General features: G+C 44.7%; 1 protein-coding gene and 2 non-coding genes across 12 annotated transcripts in view; 2 read left to right on the forward strand and 1 right to left on the reverse strand.

The window, feature by feature from the left end:
- The window catches only part of LOC130519462 (ELKS/Rab6-interacting/CAST family member 1-like), a 64,136-nt gene extending 46,348 nt beyond the window's left edge, over window positions 1-17,788 (reverse strand). For 3 of the 10 annotated variants that reach the window (XM_057022902.1, XM_057022904.1, XM_057022903.1), the window contains exons 1-7: window positions 17,517-17,786; window positions 16,276-16,315; window positions 12,358-13,057; window positions 11,025-11,102; window positions 10,744-10,899; window positions 1,598-1,854; window positions 1,346-1,517 (exon numbers count right to left, since the gene is read on the reverse strand). In XM_057022902.1, the coding sequence (XP_056878882.1) occupies window positions 1,346-1,517; window positions 1,598-1,854; window positions 10,744-10,899; window positions 11,025-11,102; window positions 12,358-12,843 (1,149 nt within the window). In that variant the 5' untranslated portion in view covers window positions 12,844-13,057; window positions 16,276-16,315; window positions 17,517-17,786. Of the gene's footprint in view, window positions 1-1,345; window positions 1,518-1,597; window positions 1,855-10,743; window positions 10,900-11,024; window positions 11,103-12,357; window positions 13,058-16,275; window positions 16,316-17,516 lie in introns of all 10 variants that reach the window. The other 7 variants (XR_008948327.1, XM_057022900.1, XM_057022907.1 and 4 more) reach the window with 5 other exon arrangements.
- Window positions 11,543-11,615, forward strand: trnak-cuu (transfer RNA lysine (anticodon CUU)). The gene has a single exon. It is a non-coding gene; the product is annotated as a tRNA-Lys (tRNA).
- Window positions 11,748-11,820, forward strand: trnak-uuu (transfer RNA lysine (anticodon UUU)). The gene has a single exon. It is a non-coding gene; the product is annotated as a tRNA-Lys (tRNA).
- Window positions 17,789-21,143: the final 3,355 nt, after the last annotated feature.

The following is a 21,143-nucleotide window of genomic DNA, read 5'->3' on the forward strand; positions in this document are numbered from 1 at the left end:
GAGGCTAAATGGATGTGCTAATGCAGGAGCCAAGACAGCACAAAAACATACTTATGTGAAAGGGATCGTGGGATATGGCTTAAGGCACGAGCAAAAATAAAATCAGCGCTCTTAGTTTATTGCTTCCTCTGCACACACGCGTCAACTGCTATATGGTGTAAAAATATGAGAATATGTTTGTCATTGATTATATATTGTTGAAATTGACCCCTAACGAGTGAATAAAATGCCTTCTAAGATTGACAAATCAGTAGATTGATTCTGCTCTCATTTGCTTATATTTAGCAAACCAGATGCAGCGGTTTCACTTATTTTCATCATGAACAACAGCCGACAAGAACATTTGATTTATTAAAGATGGATAATTGATAATATCTCTAGCAGCAACTGTGAATTAAAGTTGTCTGCCGCAAATAGGATGCAAAGACGATGAAAAACAGCTCTGTTGTTTTCTCTTTTCACTTGTTAAACAATTTTGACAGTGCCGCTCTTTTTAGCTGCAGGAGAATTACAGGGATCGGCCTGTGAACCAGAGAAATTAACACGTGTCAGCACAGCACCACAGGAAAAGTGCAAGGCAAATAGCAACAGACACTTCTGCATAATTCACTTACGTAATTTTAATTTAAACCTATTTTTAAACTTTGGTCCAGATATTGCACGGATTAAACTATCTAATTATTATTTGTGTAGAAGTGTATTTTTCTTTTAGTACACACTCATTTGCTATTGTCAAACTGATGTATTGTCAAGATGAGCGATTAATACTCTTTAAAAAGACAATTTTGCCTCCCAGATGTCTCATGCGGTACCCAAAACACTTATTTTTTGCAACTATAGGGAGACTGTATGATCAACTGTATGATCAAAACTTTTTTCTGCAAAAAAATAATAAAACTGTACCTCCATGTTGTTTTCCTGTGAAATTAATGGCATATTCACTATTATTAAAATAAACCATGTAGTTCATCTCGCATACCAAAAGGTTAACGTCTTAATTGTGTTCTTTTAATCCACCACTAGATGGAGCTGTCGCATCACCAACGTGTGGATTATGTGGAGCTAAAAGAAACAAACAAGCATGAAAGCAAAACCTACAGGATAAAGTGTTCCTTCCTGAGTATTTGTATAAGTGTTGAGGTTTCTGTTTTTTATTAAATTTGAATTATGAGCTATTAGGGGAGTGAGCCAAAGGGGGTTTCAAATGAAATACTTTGATTTGCACAGACTCACATCTGGCTTCACACAAAGACACACACACACCCATGCAATGGAATGCTCAAATGCACTTTGTTCCATTTTTGTTTCTGAACAGACAGACGCACATACGTAAACATATCCACACCTCTCTAAGCTGCAGCATCTCCTTGTCTTTTTGCTCCAGCAGGCCTTCCAGCTGGTGGATGGTCATCTCAGCATCTGCCAGTCTTCTCGTTTGTTCATGGTCCTCCTCGGCTGCCCGTGAAGACAGACCTTTACTCTGTAACATTTCCAGTAACTTCTTTATGGATTCATCCCTGTTGTAAGAGAACAGAGTCAAATTGTCGCTGTAGCACCAGAGAATCCAAATTTCTAAGCTTAACTCGTTTATCTTTACCTGGCAGTTAGAGTGTGCTTCTGCGTGTCTATCCTCAGCTCCATTTCTTCCAGAGTCTTCCTGAGGAGGAACAGCTCTTTGACCTGACGCTCATACTCGCCGTGAAGACGCAAGAAGTTCTCCTCTGTCATTTCCTGAGGAGGGATGGAGCGGTTTCCGAGGTGAGCCGACTCAGAGTAATCGGCCTGCAGGAGCTGGTTGAGGTCTCTCTGAATCCTGAGCTCATCTTGTAAAGCCTGCATGGTGCGCTGGAAATGCTGCAGACAGAAATGTGCTTTATTAGCTAGATTGTGCACAGACAACATCGCCGGTGGCCTTTGAGACCATAGCTGGCACTGGCTGGAATTAAGGGTTTTGCAGATAACCATAATATCAGATCACAGACGGGAGTCAAATTCTAATATTGTGCCTCCCTGCTGAGTTTACAAAAGACGGTACGTATAATCTAGTCGAGATCAAAGTGAAATCATGCCCTTATTTCTCAGGTAGGAATGCAAAACCTGGCGTTCTTTAGGAAAACAGAAACAGATGCAGCTGTGTGCACAATCCTGGCACTGGTGCCAGTCCAATGCACTGGATATCATCAAATTCTCAAAGTTGCGCAATCTTAAAGAGATACTAAATAAGGGGTCGGCAGATGACTGTGTCACTATTAGCATAGGCGGGAGTGTCGGACTGACTGCTGTGAGTGAGTGACTGAAACCACGTCTGCATGTCACCTTACATGAGGAGCAAGTGTGTTATAGAAGCGTGCTGACAAGTTTGTAACACCACCGCCATGGCTGAGGACAACATGGCCTGACTGACTGTGAGTCATGCAAAAACACAGTTTTGACTGTGTGTGTGTGTGTGTGTGTTTGTGTGTGGTCATTATGATGTCCTCAAGCATCGTTAAAATGCGTCAGACATAACGTGAACAGCCAGGTCAGCGCCACATGAGGAACAGATGAAATCTAGATATAATAAAGCTACTGTAACTGGAGAAAACCGCGAGTAGGGGCAGCCAGAAAATCCACCTTAAGAAAAAGAAAACCACAAATAACGTGAATGGATTAAAAAAAGGTAGAGACGATATTGTGTCCCCCCCGCAGCGATCATTAATCAACACTGACAAGGGAGAGAACAACATTAAAGGGGAAGAGGAAAGAGAGAGAAGAGCAGCCATGCAAAGAAAAGCAACTCTTTAGTCTCTTGCAATGCAAAAGGTATGTATACATTTAAAAAACTAACATTTCACAAACATATATGTTAACGTTTATGAGACTACATAAAACCTCAGGCTCTTTGTCATCACAATGATATTTTGTTTTAAATAAAACAAGTATTCATTTGCTTATCAGCATGACAAGCCCTTTGGGTCGAATGATAATTATTAAAGAAAGAATCATTAGTTATGATCAATTTTCACCACCAAACGACATGAAAACAACTCTGTAGCAGCAGAAATTGTGATTATGAACAGAAAATAAAATGCTTTTGTGCATCTAAAGGAAGGGCAGAAAAAGAAAAAAAAACATGTCTATTCATGATCATGATCCCATATAAGTAGCATTTTATTTCATTTATATATTATGAATGCAGATGCATGCCTACAGCTATCATTATATGCTGCAATAGGTCAGAGAAACACAGTCACAGACCTTCACATCAAGCATCCAAAAGTATGTCACAACACACACACACACACACACACAAACAGCCTCATTAATCTTGCTCACAGATACACAAATCAGGGTGTATCTGCATCCAGTCAAGCAAATATGTAATGCACACACACGCGCGCGTGTACACACACACACACGTCTCTGAGAAATGACATTTTTAAAACAACACACAAGAATGTGAGCCAGAGAGTCTCCCCTGACACACACGCGCTCGCACACACACACGCGCTCGCACACACACATACGCAGGCACACACACAGGCAGGCACACACACACACGCAGGCACACACACAGGCAGGCACACACACACACGCAGGCACACACACACACGCAGGCACACACACAGGCAGGCACACACACAGGCAGGCACACAGCTGGAATGTAGAGCAGAGAAATGGCAGACCATAAAAGAGAGGAGGAAAGAGACCAACAGAGGGAGAGTAAGGAAGGGAAATGGAAGAAAACGGAAAGAAAGATGATAAGGTGGAAGATAAGAAAAAGGAAAAGAGAGAGAGAAAAGATAAAGAAAACAGGAGAGAGGAGTGATCAAGCGGAAGGTTGGGGAACAAGTCTGTTCCTCTCTGCTGTGTTTTGCTCTTTGACCTCTGACCTTGTCAATCACTTCCTGGGGTTCTGCTACCGCTAGAAAGAAAAGCAAACATGAAGAGAAGAGAAGAGAAGAGAAGAGAAGAGAAGAGAAGAGAAGAGGAGAGGAGAGGAGAGGAGAGAGAGAGAGAAGAGAGAGAAGAGAAGAGAAGAAGAGAAGAGAGAAGAGAAGAGAAGAAGAGAAGAGAAGAGAGAAGAGAAGAGAGAGAGAAGAGAAGAGAAGAAGAGAAGAGAAGAGAAGAGGAAGAGAAGAGAAGAGAAGAGAAGAGAAGAGAAGAGGAGAGGAGAGGAGAGGAGAGGAGAGGAGAGGAGAGGAGAGGAGAGGAGAGGAGAGGAGAGGAGATGCTCACCACTCCCCTCAGGCCACTTTTCATCTGTCATTCAATATTAAGCATCTATCTGTTATTACACCTCCATCTCATCCCTCACTTATTCAGCATCCGTTGGTTGAGTCATGCTACCTCCACATGCACAACACATACACACAAGCACACACCATGTGCACAGTAATGCCCACATGCAGACATTTGAGACAGCGGTCATGCTCTGTTTCTGTGTGTGTGTGTGTGTGTGTGTGCACGAGTTTGTGTGGGTGCGTGTATGTAATGACTGTGAGCAGTTTGAAGGCATCGCCCACTCAGACATTAGACAACAGCCAGATTAGCACACTCTCTCCTTCCTCTGAGGATAAAGGTGGAGGATGGAAAACATAACGGAGAGGAGGAACGAGAGGAAGAATGTAACACAAGAAAATCCCTCCGCTTCAAAAAGGCCGCTCCAAACAAAGCCAGCCGGTGGAGGGAAATAGCGTCAGACTGAGCGTGTACGCGAATGAAAACGTCTATTTCTGGATAAAGTGTGAAAGAACAACAAGCAGCGGTCGCTGCTACATTTACACGCTAGTTTTATGTTTCGTTTGCTGCATGTGTGAGTGCAACTGGGCCCATTTTAATAATGAAACATTCAAGTGGTGTTGTGGTGGGTGGGCGGGTTCAGAAATGCAAACACAGTCTGCCTCTTCCATTGATGAAGCAGTACTCGCTGATTTAATTTCCTGGATTAGGACAAACCAACTCCTTAAACACAGACAATAAATTGAATGTGATGGTGTCCTTCCTGTCAGGCATGGTTGTACCCATGAGTTCTGCTTTTCATCACACAGCAACTGCATGTATACATAGACGTGCCCTTTGTTGACTGGTCACAAGACAAGCGTCTCCCACCTTCTAGTGTGGACAGAGATTTAGGTTACATTCCAAACCTGCCCTTATGAATGGTTGCATATGCCATTAAATGAGACTTGGGCACACTATTCTGCCATATACATAGCCTTGATCTCTGCTCACGATGCACTGGTCCTGGATAAATAGAGAAGAAAAAACTGAAAATTCTTCCATAAATACATGAGAAAGAGAAAAAAGGACATCTACAGATGGAAAGAACAACTTACAACAAAGCACTTATGTAAGTAAGAACCTTAAACACAGAGACATTCTTGTAGACAGGTAGATTTTAGAAAGACTGCAGGGGAAAAAAAGAGAAGAAAAAGGGGAGTGACCCTGCAGTTATTCTGTTCATTCCTCATCAACTCTTTCCAAACTCAGTCCTTTTAAGGAAAGACGTGGCTACTGTAGGCCAGCACACAAACACGCACACGCAGAAAGGCAGGAGGAGAAGTGGAGAGCAGGAAGGGAAATCGGGTGAAAGTCACAAAATCACAGCCTTGTGCTGAGAGAGGGCGAAAGTGACACCGCGTTTCCTCCCAGCCTTAAAAACTGTCTTTTGAAAGGAAAGGTGCAGCGAGCACGAGTCTCCCGTTGCATTCATGTTAAAGTTTTATCAGACTCCACTCTGATGACTCCTGCATTCACTTCTTTTGTTCATTTCTTATTCAATTTAATTCTGCCCTGGCCCTGTTGAGCCCATTTTTACACAGTGGCCTTTTTTGTTCCCTTCCTGCCTCTGTCCATCTGCCCCTCTCTCCCCTGCCACCATTGCCCATATTTACCACCCCCCCTCACTCTTCCAACCCAGCGCCCTTTCTCTTTCTCACCTATCACTTCATCCTGACTAAATAAACACACAGGACTGAGGACCATCTGTTACTGACGAGCACCCATGCGTGAAAAACACATGCAGAGAACAAAGCAAACACGCCCAACAAAGAAAATCCAACTATTTTCAAGTTTTAAATGAAGGAAATATGACCTTGAAGATGGGGAAATGCACACACACACACACACACACAGTACATTATGCTGACCTGAGCACACACACACACACATGGGAGGAATAATGAGTCATGGGTTGGTGAGCAGAGAATGGAGAGAGGTGCAGACTGCAGGCAACAGAAGGAGGATGACGAGGTCGGCAGAAAGAGTCGGGGAGATGGCCGACACACACAGTACAGTAGCTTCCACAATGCTGTATCAAAGACTTTTTAATGTCTTGCTGAGCTGGCACGCTGTCCAGCGCCATGTTCGCTCATTTCATCACATCCGCTCACGTCAGGCGCAGAACAGCCAGCTTCTGAAGGAAATAACAACACGATCAAGCTGTTGTCACTTCAATAATAGTCCATTATAGTCCCGCATCCTTCATGTCATCACGCATTTTGTTTTTTTACATTTAATTTATCTGCTATTTACGCACACATACTTAAGCAACACACTGTGCTGCTGTTACGGTCTTTGTGGTGGTAGGGGGGGGGGGGTCATGGGATGGCAGACTGCCTTCAGTGCTTTCTTATCCAGATAAATGATCAGAATGGTTCATTGAACTGTGTTGAAAACCTCCTGATGCTCAGATGATCATCCGTAAGACCACCTCAGCTACAACCTCCAGAGAGGATCTCTGTCAGGCTCTTATCAAGGAAGGGATCAGCTGATCAACCGAGCCAACAGACGGGGCCGTAAATCTGCGGTCGAGAAGCCTGACTCCTGAGGAATGCACAAAATGTGCACATCCCTGTGAGAGTTTGCATGTGCACGTGTGCTCGGCTGTCTTTTTTCCACAAACCTCTCGCATTCCCCACTCCTGCCTCACGTGTAACCTCTGGTGGGGGGAGGGTTAATTTTCTCTTTGCAACAAGAAAACCCAGGAGTCGTCTTGTCTAAAAGCTCAGCTTCATCTCAGATTAAATATTGAGCTCTGCGTATAATTGAAAGTCGCCGAATGTGTTATCACCAGTTTCCCTTCTTCCTTCGTCTGTAACTTCGAGGCAGTCTCTTCTATTTTTACAACCCCCCTCCGATTTTCTTCAGCCATTTTTCTCCTGTCACATCAGCATCGATCGCTCGTTTCATTTCTCCATATCTGTTGCTCTCAGCTCAGTTTGCCCGTCCAATCCATTCATCTCCGACTTTCTCACGTCCTCCCCTCATTTGTCCCCTCTGCTCAACATTCATCAAAGCTTTACCTCCGCTTCTATCTACCTTCTCCTCTTTCTTCCAGAATAGTCTTACCCCATCTTTACATTTCAATCCATCACGATGATCTATACCCTTTTCCCGGCACATTCTCGCAGTTCTCCGGGCCGACTTTAGTGTAAGTATTGCCACCCAAAGCAATTTTGCAGCCAGCTGGCACAGAAAGTCCTAGTGGCCAGTTTGTTTTGTGTATAGTAAATGGAAACCTCACACAGAACGCAAGATTCAATTGAATCTGATCCCACGAGGACAGACTCGCTGCCAATGCGGATTAAAGAAAGTAGGTGTAATTACATTAAGTGCTACTAATGCTAAGTGCATAATCATTTAGCGACTCAAATTTAAATAAGGTACATTTACAGTCGATTGCAGTTACTTTGTATACTTTTGCTTCAACCAAAGGCCTGAGTAGAGAAAGCAAAAATTCCTCTTTTCTCCATCGCTGCCATCCCAACCTCTAAACGGACATCACCTTTCCTACACTCACAGTGCTGACTTAAACAATGCTTTCCTTAAATTTGATCATCAAGCTGCTGCAGAGTTGTGCAAGCAGATAATCAAGTGATTAAAAAAAACACGACAAACTAAACAGCCGCCATGAAAAACCAGAGGGAAAGAAATGCACAGGAATCTCTTCCTTCTCAACCAGCGCTGCAACTATTAGGTTGAATTATTTAAAAGAATGAAAACATTTCAGCGGCCAATGCAACTGCTGCACTTTCTCCACAACCCAACCTCATGCAAATGGGACTTTCAACACACCAAGGCCACGCAAAGCCACCTGATAACAATGGAGACGCACAAATATATTGCATATCGTAAAACGGCGTACATCTCCGAGAAATATGAAATCAGGATTACACAATCTAACACAGAACAATAAACTGTAGAAATACAACTCAAGAGTGTGTAGGATAGAAACAACCTTTGTATTATCTCCTTTTTCAACACAATATCCCTCACAAATGTCACAACACATGCGTGCCACACATGCCTGTGCTGATGTCATTTTTTTTTTGCCTGGAGTACAGTCGATGATAAATTGAAACTAGCAGCCCCAGAAATAGACGTAGAGAATGGTTACATTTCAGGTGGGATGATTCATCCCAGGGACAAACCAAACCCAACAGAAAATAAGAAAGCCCGCTAGAAAAGAAATGCAAGGTGAATTTTGCTTTTGAGTAAGACATTATTGAATGAGAGACTTTCTAAAGCTTAACTTTAATATGTATTAGTGTAACAGTCATAAGATGTACGAAGTGATGACAATGACTCAATAGCTGGCAAAGCAGCATGTGGTGGTGTCCTATTCTATTTAATCTAATTCTGTGACAAAACTGCGCAGCAGGCCCAGATGGAAAGCGAAGAGAAGGACAGGAAAACATGGGCCAGTGTCCGAAAGTGGGAGTGAACCGAAAAGACAGAATAACAACAAAGCAGGGAGGGGAAAATTGGCAAGTATGGGTAGAAGAAAAGTTAGGAGATAATGAATGTGAGCAGAGGGAAAGAACATTAGCTAAAGTCTTAGCAATGCAGCAAAAAAAGGCACTGATGAACGAAAATGGTGTTCACTTTTCCTGATTCCACAAAGCAATGACGCAATGAAGTGCCTTCCCCCCATCTGAATAGCTGTGATCACGCACTTCAGCCTGAGAAATGTTAGACTGCCTTCCCTCCTTGTCAGTTTGGTATATTTTAGTCGCAGCATTGCCCACCCACGAGGCTGGCTGACACGAAGAAGCAGAATTTCCTGATGCCAGCCTTTATGCTAACAACACTCCCACAGTTCTCGTGTATGCACAACACCTGGCTGTGTTACATATGTTTTGAAGTAGAATGAAATTTAAATAGAAATGATAACATTTCACTCTACTAAAATAAGCATTGCATTCCAAGTATGGCAGAGCATGAGGAGGGTTGGAAGTGACACACCGTTTTGGTTTTAGGCCTCGAATGAAGTAGATGAGTTGCACTAAAGTGCCAAAAGCAATTAATCACTGGAAGATATTTAGGTGTATTTTAATTTTTTGTCATCACTGACAAGATTTGAAAGTGTCAATAAGGAGTTTGCGGAAGATGGCGCTTCACTGACCACAATCATGAATCTGCAGCTAGCATGAAACATGACAATAGTCGTACCGGATCCTGCTCACAAACTGTTGCAGACAAGTGTAAACCTGTGAATAGAACAACCAGTTATTCTGGATTTATTTGAATAACGGAGACTCGCATTAAGCTCTGTGAAGACACGAGGAGCACAAGAGACAATGCTAGCAGTAGCAGGAGGTGAGCAAATGAAGGAACGGTGGAGGAAAGACGGGAGTGAGGGAGGAGATGCGATGTAAATTCCTCAGCGGGGACATGACACAGCCTGCATGTGTGTGGCTGCGCTGAGAAGTAACTTCATTTGATTTCTAACACAAAGATGATGGCAAAGGCAAAGAGATAAAGGACAGAAGGTAGGAGGGAGGGAGAGAGTGGAGGACCACTAGAGCTGACTCACCAAGCGCTGACGGAAATAGAAGAAGAAAGAGAATGAGTAAGAATGGGGGGAAAGGCGTGAGGGGAGACAGAAGAAATGAAGGAGCGTGATGGGATAATGAATGTATAAAATGAAAATGACGCCTGGGGGTAAATGGTTGTGAACTGTCTCCAGGAATGAAAGGAAATGAAAAGTGAAAAAGAGAGAACGCATCCGCGTTTTTCCTCAGCAAGAAAATATTCTTGCGTGTGTCAGCATGTGTATCCATTCACTATAACGCACAGCTGGAGATGAGCATGTATACATGTTCCTAGAGGTGTCAGGAGGCCGCACATATGCGATTTACCAATCATCCCTTCTTTTGTCGTCTCGTATTAGCGTCAGACTGAATGAGGGCATCTTTAATTCCCATATTCATGGATGCGCACACACGGGCAGAGACATTCCAAATACCTAAAGCAGCAACAATGGCTGTAAATCTTTGTTGGATGGGCTTGGAATGGCTTTCAACAATAATTGCTTTCCACCAGGAACCAGTGCAGCGAAGAGTGAACCCTGTGTGGTTTGAAGACTGCAGCGTGTCAGGTCCCTTTGAGGCAGCAAGTGTGCGTGCACGTCATCGCTTGTATAATGCTCCGGCCTCGTGCCAGCTGTATCCTTGTTTTCCAGATGGCTTCGGAACAACCAGGCAAAACTCCCGAAACCAGTCACCCCGCTTTCAGATAACACATCTTTAAAGATTTCCTTTTCAGCCACAGAACTGGAACGTTACACACGGAGGTGTGATTTTTAACAATTGACAAAGCAGCATACGAAGGAGGAATAACATAAATAAATAACATGTCATTTTAGATTTAGAATAAAAGTCAAAGATAGAAGAAAATAAAGGGTCACGTTAGTGATGATGATTCATCCTATGCGTCAACATGACATAAACATCCAGTCATAGAAAGACTAAAGCGCACCTGCGTTTCCTCCTGGACCGCTCGGTATTGTTCCTTCCACACGGCAACTTTTGTTGCTTCATCCTTCCTTAATGCTCTCTCTTTCTTCAGCTCTGGACTCCAAAAGGTCTTAATGGAATTCATGGAGGAGCTCAACTTGGACTCTTTAGCCTCCAGCTAAAACATAAAATATTCAAAGTAATCATGTGATTAGATACGTGTCTGTTTAGGTTTTAATGCCGTGCAGCATTTGACGTGGGAACACCATGAAACGGAATCATATTTGATATTTGTTCACTTACTTCTCTTCGCAGTAGCTCATTTTCTCGAAGTACTTCCCTTAACTGTGTCTGTAGATCTGACATTGCTCCATCTCTAGCCTGAGAACACAAGAAAGCCACAATAGTTTGAGCGGAGTCATTTTTTGTTTCGAGGCTTTTTTTGTGTGTTTAGAAGCTGATGATGGAGTTGATAAACATGTTAAATTTGTAAATTCTGAAGGCTTTAACTCTGAAGAAATGGCCACCAGACTCCCTCAACATCACAGATACTAGAGCATGAGACCTTTAATCTCAGGGTCATGGGTTCAAGTCCCATGTTGGGCATGATGCTTTCTGAAGCTCGGTCAAGTTGCAAGGACAGCAGAGTCCCGCAGCATCATTGATCTCATATTACAAAATAGGCTGTCTTGTAAAAGCCTGACTGGCTCAAATGACCAATGAAATCTCATGAATCCGCACTATTTTGTGTTCTGCACACCTTAAGCCCACATTACGTGATAGAGTTGCGATTTTAGAGGGTTTTTAATTTCCAAGGAAAAGCCCGGCTAGCTCAGTCGGTAGAGCATGAGACTCTTAATCTCAGGGTCGTGGGTTCGAGCCCCACGTTGGGCGATATGTTTTCAGAACATGAATCCACAAGAGACATGACTTCTTACCAAATTATACCCCCAGGAGCTTCTTTCAAATTTAGCCTTTAGTAGTTCATAAAGTTGCAAATTCAGAGGGCTTTGACCTTGCAAACATGCCTGGCTAGCTCAGATGGTAGAGCATGAGACTTTTAATCTCAGGGTCATGGGTTCAAGTCCCATGTTGGGCATGATGCTTTCTGAAGCTAAGTTACAAGGACAGCAGAGTCCTGCAGCATCATTGATCATTGCTTTTGATTGTGTCAAATCAGTCGAGACTCTTAATTTCAGGGTCGTGGGTTTGAGCCCCACGTTGGGCGACATGTTTTCAGAACATGAATCTGCATCAATGGTTGCCCCTCAATGCATTGAAACACAAATCTGTGGTTATCTAATAAACCCCCAGGCGCTCATTTCAGCCTTTTGTCGTCGATAAAGCTGTGAGTTCACAGCTGTTTTTAGACCATAGTAGTTAGCGATGAAATGAGAGCGGTTTTGCTTGCATAAAATGTAGGGTCCTGGGTCGGAGCCCCACATTAGGCAAGACCCCTCAAAACCCCTCCAAGGATGCAAAACTTAAGCAATGTGTCAATAAAGAAAATTGCCACCAGTTGAATTGTATGTGCTGTATCTGATCTTTTAACATGCATTATTTCCACTCTTTAAATATTCCAACCCCAACTTTGCCCTCGAAAGCAGCTACAAAAAGAGGAATGTGTGTTCCTCACCTGTCTCATGGAGTGTGGAACAGTAGCCGCCTGTGAAGTCTGACTTTGCATCTCCCCTCCAAATGCTATTGCATCACTGGGCACGACTGCTCCGCTGTTGATGTTCGGGCTGCTTCCAATGATGGCCGCCCTGACCCCAGAGGGGACCCTGAACCCAGCCCTGCCCAGAGTCATGGTGCTTTTGGGCAGTGAGGGATTCAGTCCACTGCCCAAACTTCCAATGCCAACAGGGTCTTCAGCTGTGTCGGTAAAGTAAGTAGGACCACCGGCAGCGTAGGCAGCATTCATAGACTGAATGTTTTCCATAGAAAGGGTTTTACCCGAGCCGGTGAGGCCTCCAGTGGAGCTGCTGCTGCTGTTTCTTCGATGTCCAAGGCGCGGGGAGCGAGGGAGGCGAGGGGACCGGCCAGGACTACCTGACCCCGACCCATTTCCATTGGATCCAACAACCTCCAGCTTTGAGATGGAACGGGAGCTACCGTACATGGTCAGAGAATATGATGTATACAGGAGTCTGATTCAAGCTAACAAGTTCAGCTGTTTAAAAAGGCATTTCAGCTGTAGTCGTTTGTGACTTCATTTATCCTGGAGCAGTGAAGACGGAGCTGTGACCTAAAAGGTAATCAACAACCTCTCTGTAAACATGGCATCAGATAAAAGGCAGCCAGCTAATCCTGAAGACAAGTGACGAAGAGATCATCTGAAAAAAAAGAGCAAAGAGACAAAGAGTGATTGGGTTAGCGCGATGATTTTGATTGGATTCAATCTGTGAAATAGATTTATTTAATTTTACTGCAATTTGAGAACAGAAAGGCATCAAAATGAGACATTTAGTTGGTTTAGAGGCATCGATGTACTCAAAACCCTGCAGTACTCATGCACTCCCTCCCAGGATGAACTGGTGCGTTGGTGATCCAAGAGGCTGGATCACACTAGTGATCATGCCATCTGATCATTCTACAGTTATTCAGATAAAATAGATCCCATCAGACAATCAATCACCTGATTTGAAATTCAGACAAATAGGTTTGATTGTTGCTGCAATAATCCCATTCCACTCAAATAGAAAGCTATTTGCATTTTCTAAATGTATATATCAATCATTAATTTTGGATAAAAATATGGTAAGAACAAAATAATACAAGTAAAAATGAATGGATATGAGCCATACAGTTGAAAATGTTACATTATAGCACGTTAGTAGCATTCAAGTAATTTATTCGTTGAAATCATTAGCATAATTGATGTAAACCTGCTTATTTGTTCGTTCCCGGGAGATTGCTCCACTTTCCCAGGCAAAAAGAAAAATACCAACAGTTTGCATAGAGCTAAAAGGTAAACTGTACAAAAGAAATGACCCGACTGTACATGAAACCCACACCTGGTCCGAAACAGCCCCAGACCCTGCCTTTTGCATGGTTGCATGCACAACTGAACACAATCCCACGCGACAATGGAGACAAAGAGAGGTGGCGAAGAAGGATTCGCATTTACAAACGACACACTTACGGATTCACTCGTGGACATTTAAAGTCATCATCGAGGGAGTGATCGCGGTCACACACACGGTTCCCCTAATGGCTAATTTAAAATAAATACAATATATGTTTAGTGTGTGTGTGTGTGTGTGTGTGGTGTGTGTGTGTGTGTGTGTGTGTGCGTGTCTGTGTCTGGACCTGCTGACCTGTATATAATCTACTGTATATGTTCACGTCCCAATTCTCTCATGATGATCAAACTCATTCACTATCTCTAGATTCTTGACAACCCTTTATTTAACTATAATTTCACATGACTTTATTTTAAACTGTCTAATTTTTATTTTTGGCTTTTGCCACTTCACCCTCTGCTATTATCAAGAGAACAGGAGGTCGATCGTCAATCAAATCATCCCTGTTGCTGTTGTCATTGTGTTTTGTTGGGGTTTTTTTGCAGAGAGAGTGGGGATAATAAATACATTTGCACTTTTGCTTATCTTTATTTTTAGAGTCACTGTGAGCTGGAGCTTATCTCCACATGCAGTGGGGCAAGAGAGGGGGTCTCAACACAGCGCTACACAACAACACTGCTTTTATATTTTTATTGGCTGAAGGATTTCACAGAAACCACAACATGGAACCCTTTTGTAACAGTTTGAGGCTGCATGAATAAACCAGCATCCCCCACAGGTTGGGTCTTTATTTGGGGTGGTGAGGGATTCTAAGAGAGAGGAAGGTAAGAGACACAGCAAACCAGAGAGCCATTGAAAATAATATTAACCTCAAGGTTGGGATAATGTGAACCCAGCACTATGGCAAATAGATTTCAAAGAAAACCTCTCTGGGAAACAAAAAGAGAGGCCAGGTCGGAATCACGAGGGTGATAAAACAAGACTGTCGTAGGTGATTAGCTTAGCTCCCTTTAATCGCTTACTGTATTGGACCTATCAAAATAAATATCCTCAGAGCACAATGCGTACTTAAGCAGATCCTGAAAAGTGAACCTAAGAACAAAAATAACCTCCCTTTTTGTCCACAAAACCCTCCACAGGAAACACCGTTACACACAACGCCCTGCGTTTCATCCTCTGCCTCCCTCTTCTCACTAACAGCTCTGCTATATGTCTTTTTCTCCACATTTAATGTCGCTCTGAAGCCAGATTATCAGGGAAAATCTCTGCAGTGGAATGGCGAGCACTTCCAACCAGTATCTCTCAGAATTTTAGTTATTCTCACAAAAAAGGCAGGATTATTGTTCCATTCAATGCCATCTCCATAGAAATGTTGCCTACTGCTGTTAATTTACTAACACAACAGAGCAGGAAGCCTGATTACAAACCCTAATCCCTAATTTCCCTCCTCGTCTCTCGCTCGCCTCCACGATGCGTTCACTTCCTCCGTCTATCTGTTTATTCATCAACATTCCCAAAGGTGTTCGACCATGTTCTATTTATGTGACAACCCTACATCTGTCACCCCGCACAAAGCGACACACCTCCACAGCCAATGCTCGACCTATACTTAGCCTGTGTTCCAGTGCTAGCTTTTTACAAAAGTTTGGAGAAAAAAACCCCAACAAGCATCATCTGGATTCTGAATGTCATCATTCTCCTTTACTCCATATTCCTGCCAGGCCTGCTGTGACATGATGTGGCCAGAAAGGACTCTGGTGCTGTCTGGGGTTACACGGCTCACGGCTGTCTGGCTGAGTCTTTGCTGAAAGTCAAGCAGACAGCCCCGCTGAACGGAAAATAGCTCGTTGCGGATCGTCCAAGGACATCCACCAGTTTAGCTTTCTCAGTGGTTGCTGTACGAGAGAGGCAGGGCACATTTATCTAGATGCTCCTCACGACTGTAACGTTTGAGAAAAACGCAACACCTGAAACAGGCAAGTATCAAAATATTTTATGCTGAGCATCGTGCATTTCCCAGGTCTCACTGTTAACTCATATTTCCAGGGCACATTTGTAATAAAATGGGATTAATATAACTTTCCTAAAGCCCCCACCTGGGTGGTTTAGTAAAAAGTAGTGTAGCAATCAGGATGGATGGGTACTTACCTTCTTTTACTTGTATTTGGGCAAACTCATGCAGCCTGGCTGCACAGTGCACAGATCATGCACCTTTGTGGTTTTGAGTAACAACAGGTCATTAGCGGTTCAGTGAAGCTCCACAGACAAAAGTTATTGTTTTCATGTCTGGGCGAGACAGTGAGGATAAATTAAAACATCAGGTGGCGCCGAATTATGGGTTATTATTTGAAGTGGGACACATGAAAGGCAATTTGCACAGCAGACTGGTCATATTTGATTTGAAGAAAAAGCCTTTTGTACAGGAAATCAGCACCGCCTTCAAATTAAATAAAAATGTATGTGACTACACTTGAGGGGGGAAATACAGGTATGAACATTCACTGTGATACTTGTAACGGTGCCCTTACCAGTCCTCCCAGTGATCAGACTTCTAACACCATTCAGAAACTGGAAAGCACAGCACAGATAAGAGTGAGATAGCATCAGCTCCAGTCTATTGTGCAGCACAGGAAATTAATCCGAGATGCAGGCTGGGCAAACAAAAAGTGCAAACACTGACTCACACATCCATGTCCAGACACACATTAATACACCAGAGGTGCCATGATATTATTAAACACATACTGACTGCAACAAATATCAACCCGTGCCGTTGGGACTTCAGAATTAACAGAGTTAGCTGTGCACAAAAGTAATTCTGGGCTGTGCCGGCAAAGGGAAACAAAAGGGAAAGTTAATTTACCAACTTAAAAGAGAGGTAAAGTGAATCAGTGTCAGGACCTAGAAACACCCGACAAAAGTATGATTACATTTGAGTTCCTATATGATGACACACAGAGCACACACGATCATCCAAAGGATCAGAAGTCCACAGAGACAAATAGACGATATGCAAACATCGAAGGACAATTATTGAAGGTAAAAGCAAATAAATGGGGGGGGGGGGGTGGGGGGGGGGCAGGAGAGCCTTTAAAACAAAGTGTTCAGCCAAGCTGCCCTGAGGTGTTCAGAGGCGCGTCCATGTGCCGAGGGTGGAAATAATGAGGGAAACAATGTCCCCTTCTTCATCCCACCCATGTCTCTTTCTGTCTCTGGCCATGGGACATTACTGGGAATTTCATCCCTGCTCCTTTAACGGAATAACGTCAGATTTTCTTCTGTCTGTGCGCTGTGCTGTGCTGTGCTGACAAGCATTCGGCCTGGAAAATGTTGTTAGTTGCATGCAATCTGTCAAGTGGAAAGGAAAGAACGTTAACAGCCCCGTGCGCGCAATCCGCACATCAAAATGCGCATGAAAGTAGTTGACCTGCATGACAACAGGAGCAACGAAGTTAAGGAATAAATCTAAGAGCATTGTGTCACCATCCTCTCTCCGGCGGACATCTGACAATCGTATTTCACAGGTACAGATGAGTGACACGTTGTTATTAACCCGTTATTACTATTGGAGGGGATTTAATCCCGCACCTAAGCGATGGGGTCAACGCAACTGCACCAAAAGCTGGTCATAATTATATTTTAGGCTCCTCTTGGTCCCCGTCACGCAAAACACGGAGCGTGTCACACATGGGTGTTTAGCAGCCGTGCGTTTAAACACACGAACGTACGCGCACGCACCTACGACTGCCAGCTAACTTTCAATACTCACCGCGGCGGTGTTTACGTCGCCCGGCCACGGTCGCTCAGTCAGCCCAGAAAAGGCTACCCGACTATCGTCTCCACCGGTCCTGCCGACGTCTTAAGTGACGCTACGTTGCGTAACCGGATCGAAGCGCTCTGTTCGAGGGTTGCCGTCCCGTTTTGTGTGCGTGTGCGTGCGTGTGTGTGTGTGTGTCGGTCTCCGTGCCGACGGGCTGCCTCCTCCGTCTCTTTCCCTCCTTCCAGTCTCCGACGGTTACGCCACTGGTGGCTTCCCCCAGCGCTCGAGACGCGCTCGTGACGTCATGACGCAGGGACGGCTGGGCGCGCTCTCTCGACGCGCGCGCTCCCGCTCTCACAGGCAACCGACCTACATTCGAGCCTATCGATAAACCGCTGTCCCTTTTTTTGTTTGTGTGTTTTCAAATAGTTAGTTCTGAATCCTGGAATAGTGTAAAGTTGGATGTAAACATTATCGACCTAGTATTTTCTGTTAAACATAAAAGATGTCTTTACAATCCGCCTTTAAGGGTTAATCTAATATTTTATAGAAGTTACTTAACTGAATTGAAGATTATGGCTGCAGTCCTTAATTTGTAAAAGTCAATGCTTCATTTTGGGACATTAAAGTAAAGAAAATATTAACTTTCTAGTACTACTAAATATGCATTTAGATACTCAGTCGCTGCTTTAAAACCACAATTAAACACAGAGTATCTGGAAAAGGCCAAAATGGTGCCAACATCCAGGTGTTGGATTAAAAGCATGTTGACATTTCTGTGTGAGTGACATTCATATATCTGTGTTTTGTTTACTCTGTCTTGCAACTAATTACACATTGTCCAAGAAGTCACTGACCACAGCCATGCACACAGTGAAAGAGAGACACTGTCCCAGTTCCCAGGGCGCCAGTTGGCCAGACAGCTGAGGTATAAATAGTTTTACTGAATACCGTTTCCCCGCGTTTAGGGCCCCCAGATTAAAGCATTTTGGGGCCTCTCTCAACGTCAACTCATTGAACTGTCCTATTGATGGACATTTTCTCATCACTTTCCCTCCCCCAACATCATAAGCCCAATGTATGGTTGGAAGATTCTGCTTATATTTCCTTAATGTTGTTTATCTGCACCAGTCTTGTGCATTTGGTTTGTGTGTGTGTGTGTGTGTTTGTTGGGGGGGTTCCGATAACTGATAAACTGATCAGGTGATTCAGGAAGGGTCGGGGCGCCACCTAGTGGCTACAGGCTCGAACGAGGTGTTCAGATACAATGCTTTTTTCATCGATCTTAAGTAATAATATAATAATTCCTCCCCTTTTCGGAAGCAAATATAAAACAGTGAACTGTTTTAAGGGATTTTTCATTTCTTTATTTTGTTATGGTGACGAAAATAAAGACATAAAAGAAAGAAGAAAATAATTGAATCAATTCTGAAAAACCTAAAAAATGAAAGAAAGAGAGCATCCACGACACTGAATATGTTCTTAAAGTTGCCGTGAAAGAGAAGAAACCAGTGCATGCGGTTGCATATTATATTGCATTTTACTGTACAAAGATTTGTTTTAAAATCAACCATTTTAATTTAAAAATGGTTATGTTTTCATTTTGACTTATGAACATGTCAGAGAATATTAGTAGTAACAAAAATGATAATTAGATCAACATTTATACTAATAATCTAATAATTTCTCCTAAAAATTGAGTTTAACTGCTCTGCATATGTTTCCGTGGCTAAATACAAAAAAGAGAAAACACACACTCACAGACACAAACACACAAAAAAGGAAATTAAACTTTAGAAGTGGCCACAGGTGAGGGACCAGACAAAGCGTAGCCCAGGACCCCCTAATGATGTGGAACAACATTGGTGCCAAGTTTCCCTTGCCCGGATGCGGGTCACCGGGGCCCCCTCCTGGAGCCAGGCCTGGGGGTGGGGCACGTTGGCGAGCGCCTGGTGGCCGGACCTCTGCCCATGGAGTCCGGCCGGGCGCAGCCCGAAGAGGCAACATGGGACCCCCTTCCCGTGGGCTCACCACCTGCAGGAGGGGCCAAGGGGGTCGGGTGCATTGTGTTTTGGGTAGCAGCCGGAGGCAGGGACCTTGGCGGTCTGATTCCCGGCTGCACAAACTGGCTCTAGGGACATGGAATGTCACCTCTCTGGTGGGAAAGGAGCCTGAGTTGGTGCGCGAGGTTGAGAAGTTCCGACTAGATATAGTTGGCCTCACCTCGACGCGCGGCAAGGGCTCTGGAACCAGTCTTCTTGAGAGGGGTTGGACTCTCTACCACTCTGGAGTTGCCGATGGTGAGAGGCGACGAGCAGGGGTGGCAATTCTGGTTGCTCCCCGGCTCAGTGCCTGTGTATTGGAGTTTACCCCGGTGGATGAGAGGGTAGCCTCCCTTCGCCTTCGGGTGGGGGGACGGATCCTGACTGTTGTTTGTGCCTATGGTCCAAACAGCAGTTCAGCGTATCCACCCTTTTTGGAGTCCTTAGAGGGAGTGCTGGAGAGTGCCCCTTCTGGGAGCTCCCTCGTCCTCCTGGGTGACTTCAATGCTCACGTTGGCAATGACAGTGTGACCTGGAGAGGTGTGATTGGGAAGAACGGCCCCCCTGATCTGAACCCGAGTGGTGTTTTGTTATTGGACTTCTGTGCTCGTCTCAGATTGTCCATAACGAACTCCTTGTTCAGACATAAAGGCGTCCACATGTGCACTTGGCACCAGGACGCCTTAGGCCGCAGATCGATGATCGACTTTGTGGTTGTGTCATCGGATTTGCGGCCGCATGTTCTGGACACTCGGGTGAAGAGAGGGGCGGAGCTGTCAACTGATCACCACCTGGTGGTGAGTTGGCTCCGATGGTGGGGAAGGATGCCGGACAGACCTGGCAGGCCCAAACGTGTTGTGAGGGTCTGCTGGGAACGCCTGGCAGAGTCCCCTGTCAGAAGGAGCTTCAACTCACGCCTCCGGGAGAGCTTTGACCATGTCCCGGGGGAGGCGGGGGACATTGAGTCCGAGTGGACCATGTTCCGTGCCTCCATTGTTGAGGCAGCTGACCGGTGCTGTGGCCGCAAGGTGGTCGGTGCCTGTCGTGGCGGCAATGCCCGAACCCGCTGGTGGACACCAGCGGTGAGGGATGCCGTCAAGCTGAAGAAGGAGTCGTATCGGGCCTTACTGGCCTGTGGGACTCCTGAGGCAGCAGATGGGTACCGGCGTGCCAAGCGGAGTGCAGCTACGGCGGTTGCCGAGGCAAAGACTCGGGCATGGGAAGAGTTCGGTGAGGCCATGGAGAACGACTTTCGGACGGCCTCGAAAAGGTTCTGGACCACCATCCGGCGTCTGAGGAGGGGGAAGCAGTGCACTGTCAACACTGTGTATAGTGGTGATGGTGTGCTGCTGACCTCAACTCGGGATGTTGTGGATCGGTGGAAGGAATACTTCGAGGACCTCCTCAATCCCACCAACACGCCTTCCAGTGAGGAAGTAGGGCCCGGGGACCTGGAGATGGGCTCTCGTATCTCCGGGGCTGAAGTTGCCGAGGTAGTTAAAAAACTCCTCGGTGGCAAGGCCCCGGGGGTGGATGAGATCCGCCCAGAGTCCCTTAAGGCTCTGGATGTTGTAGGGCTGTCGTGGTTGACTCG

The sequence above is a fragment of the Takifugu flavidus genome, chromosome 22 (genome assembly GCF_003711565.1).
Source record: "Takifugu flavidus isolate HTHZ2018 chromosome 22, ASM371156v2, whole genome shotgun sequence".
Lineage (NCBI taxonomy): Eukaryota > Metazoa > Chordata > Actinopteri > Tetraodontiformes > Tetraodontidae > Takifugu > Takifugu flavidus.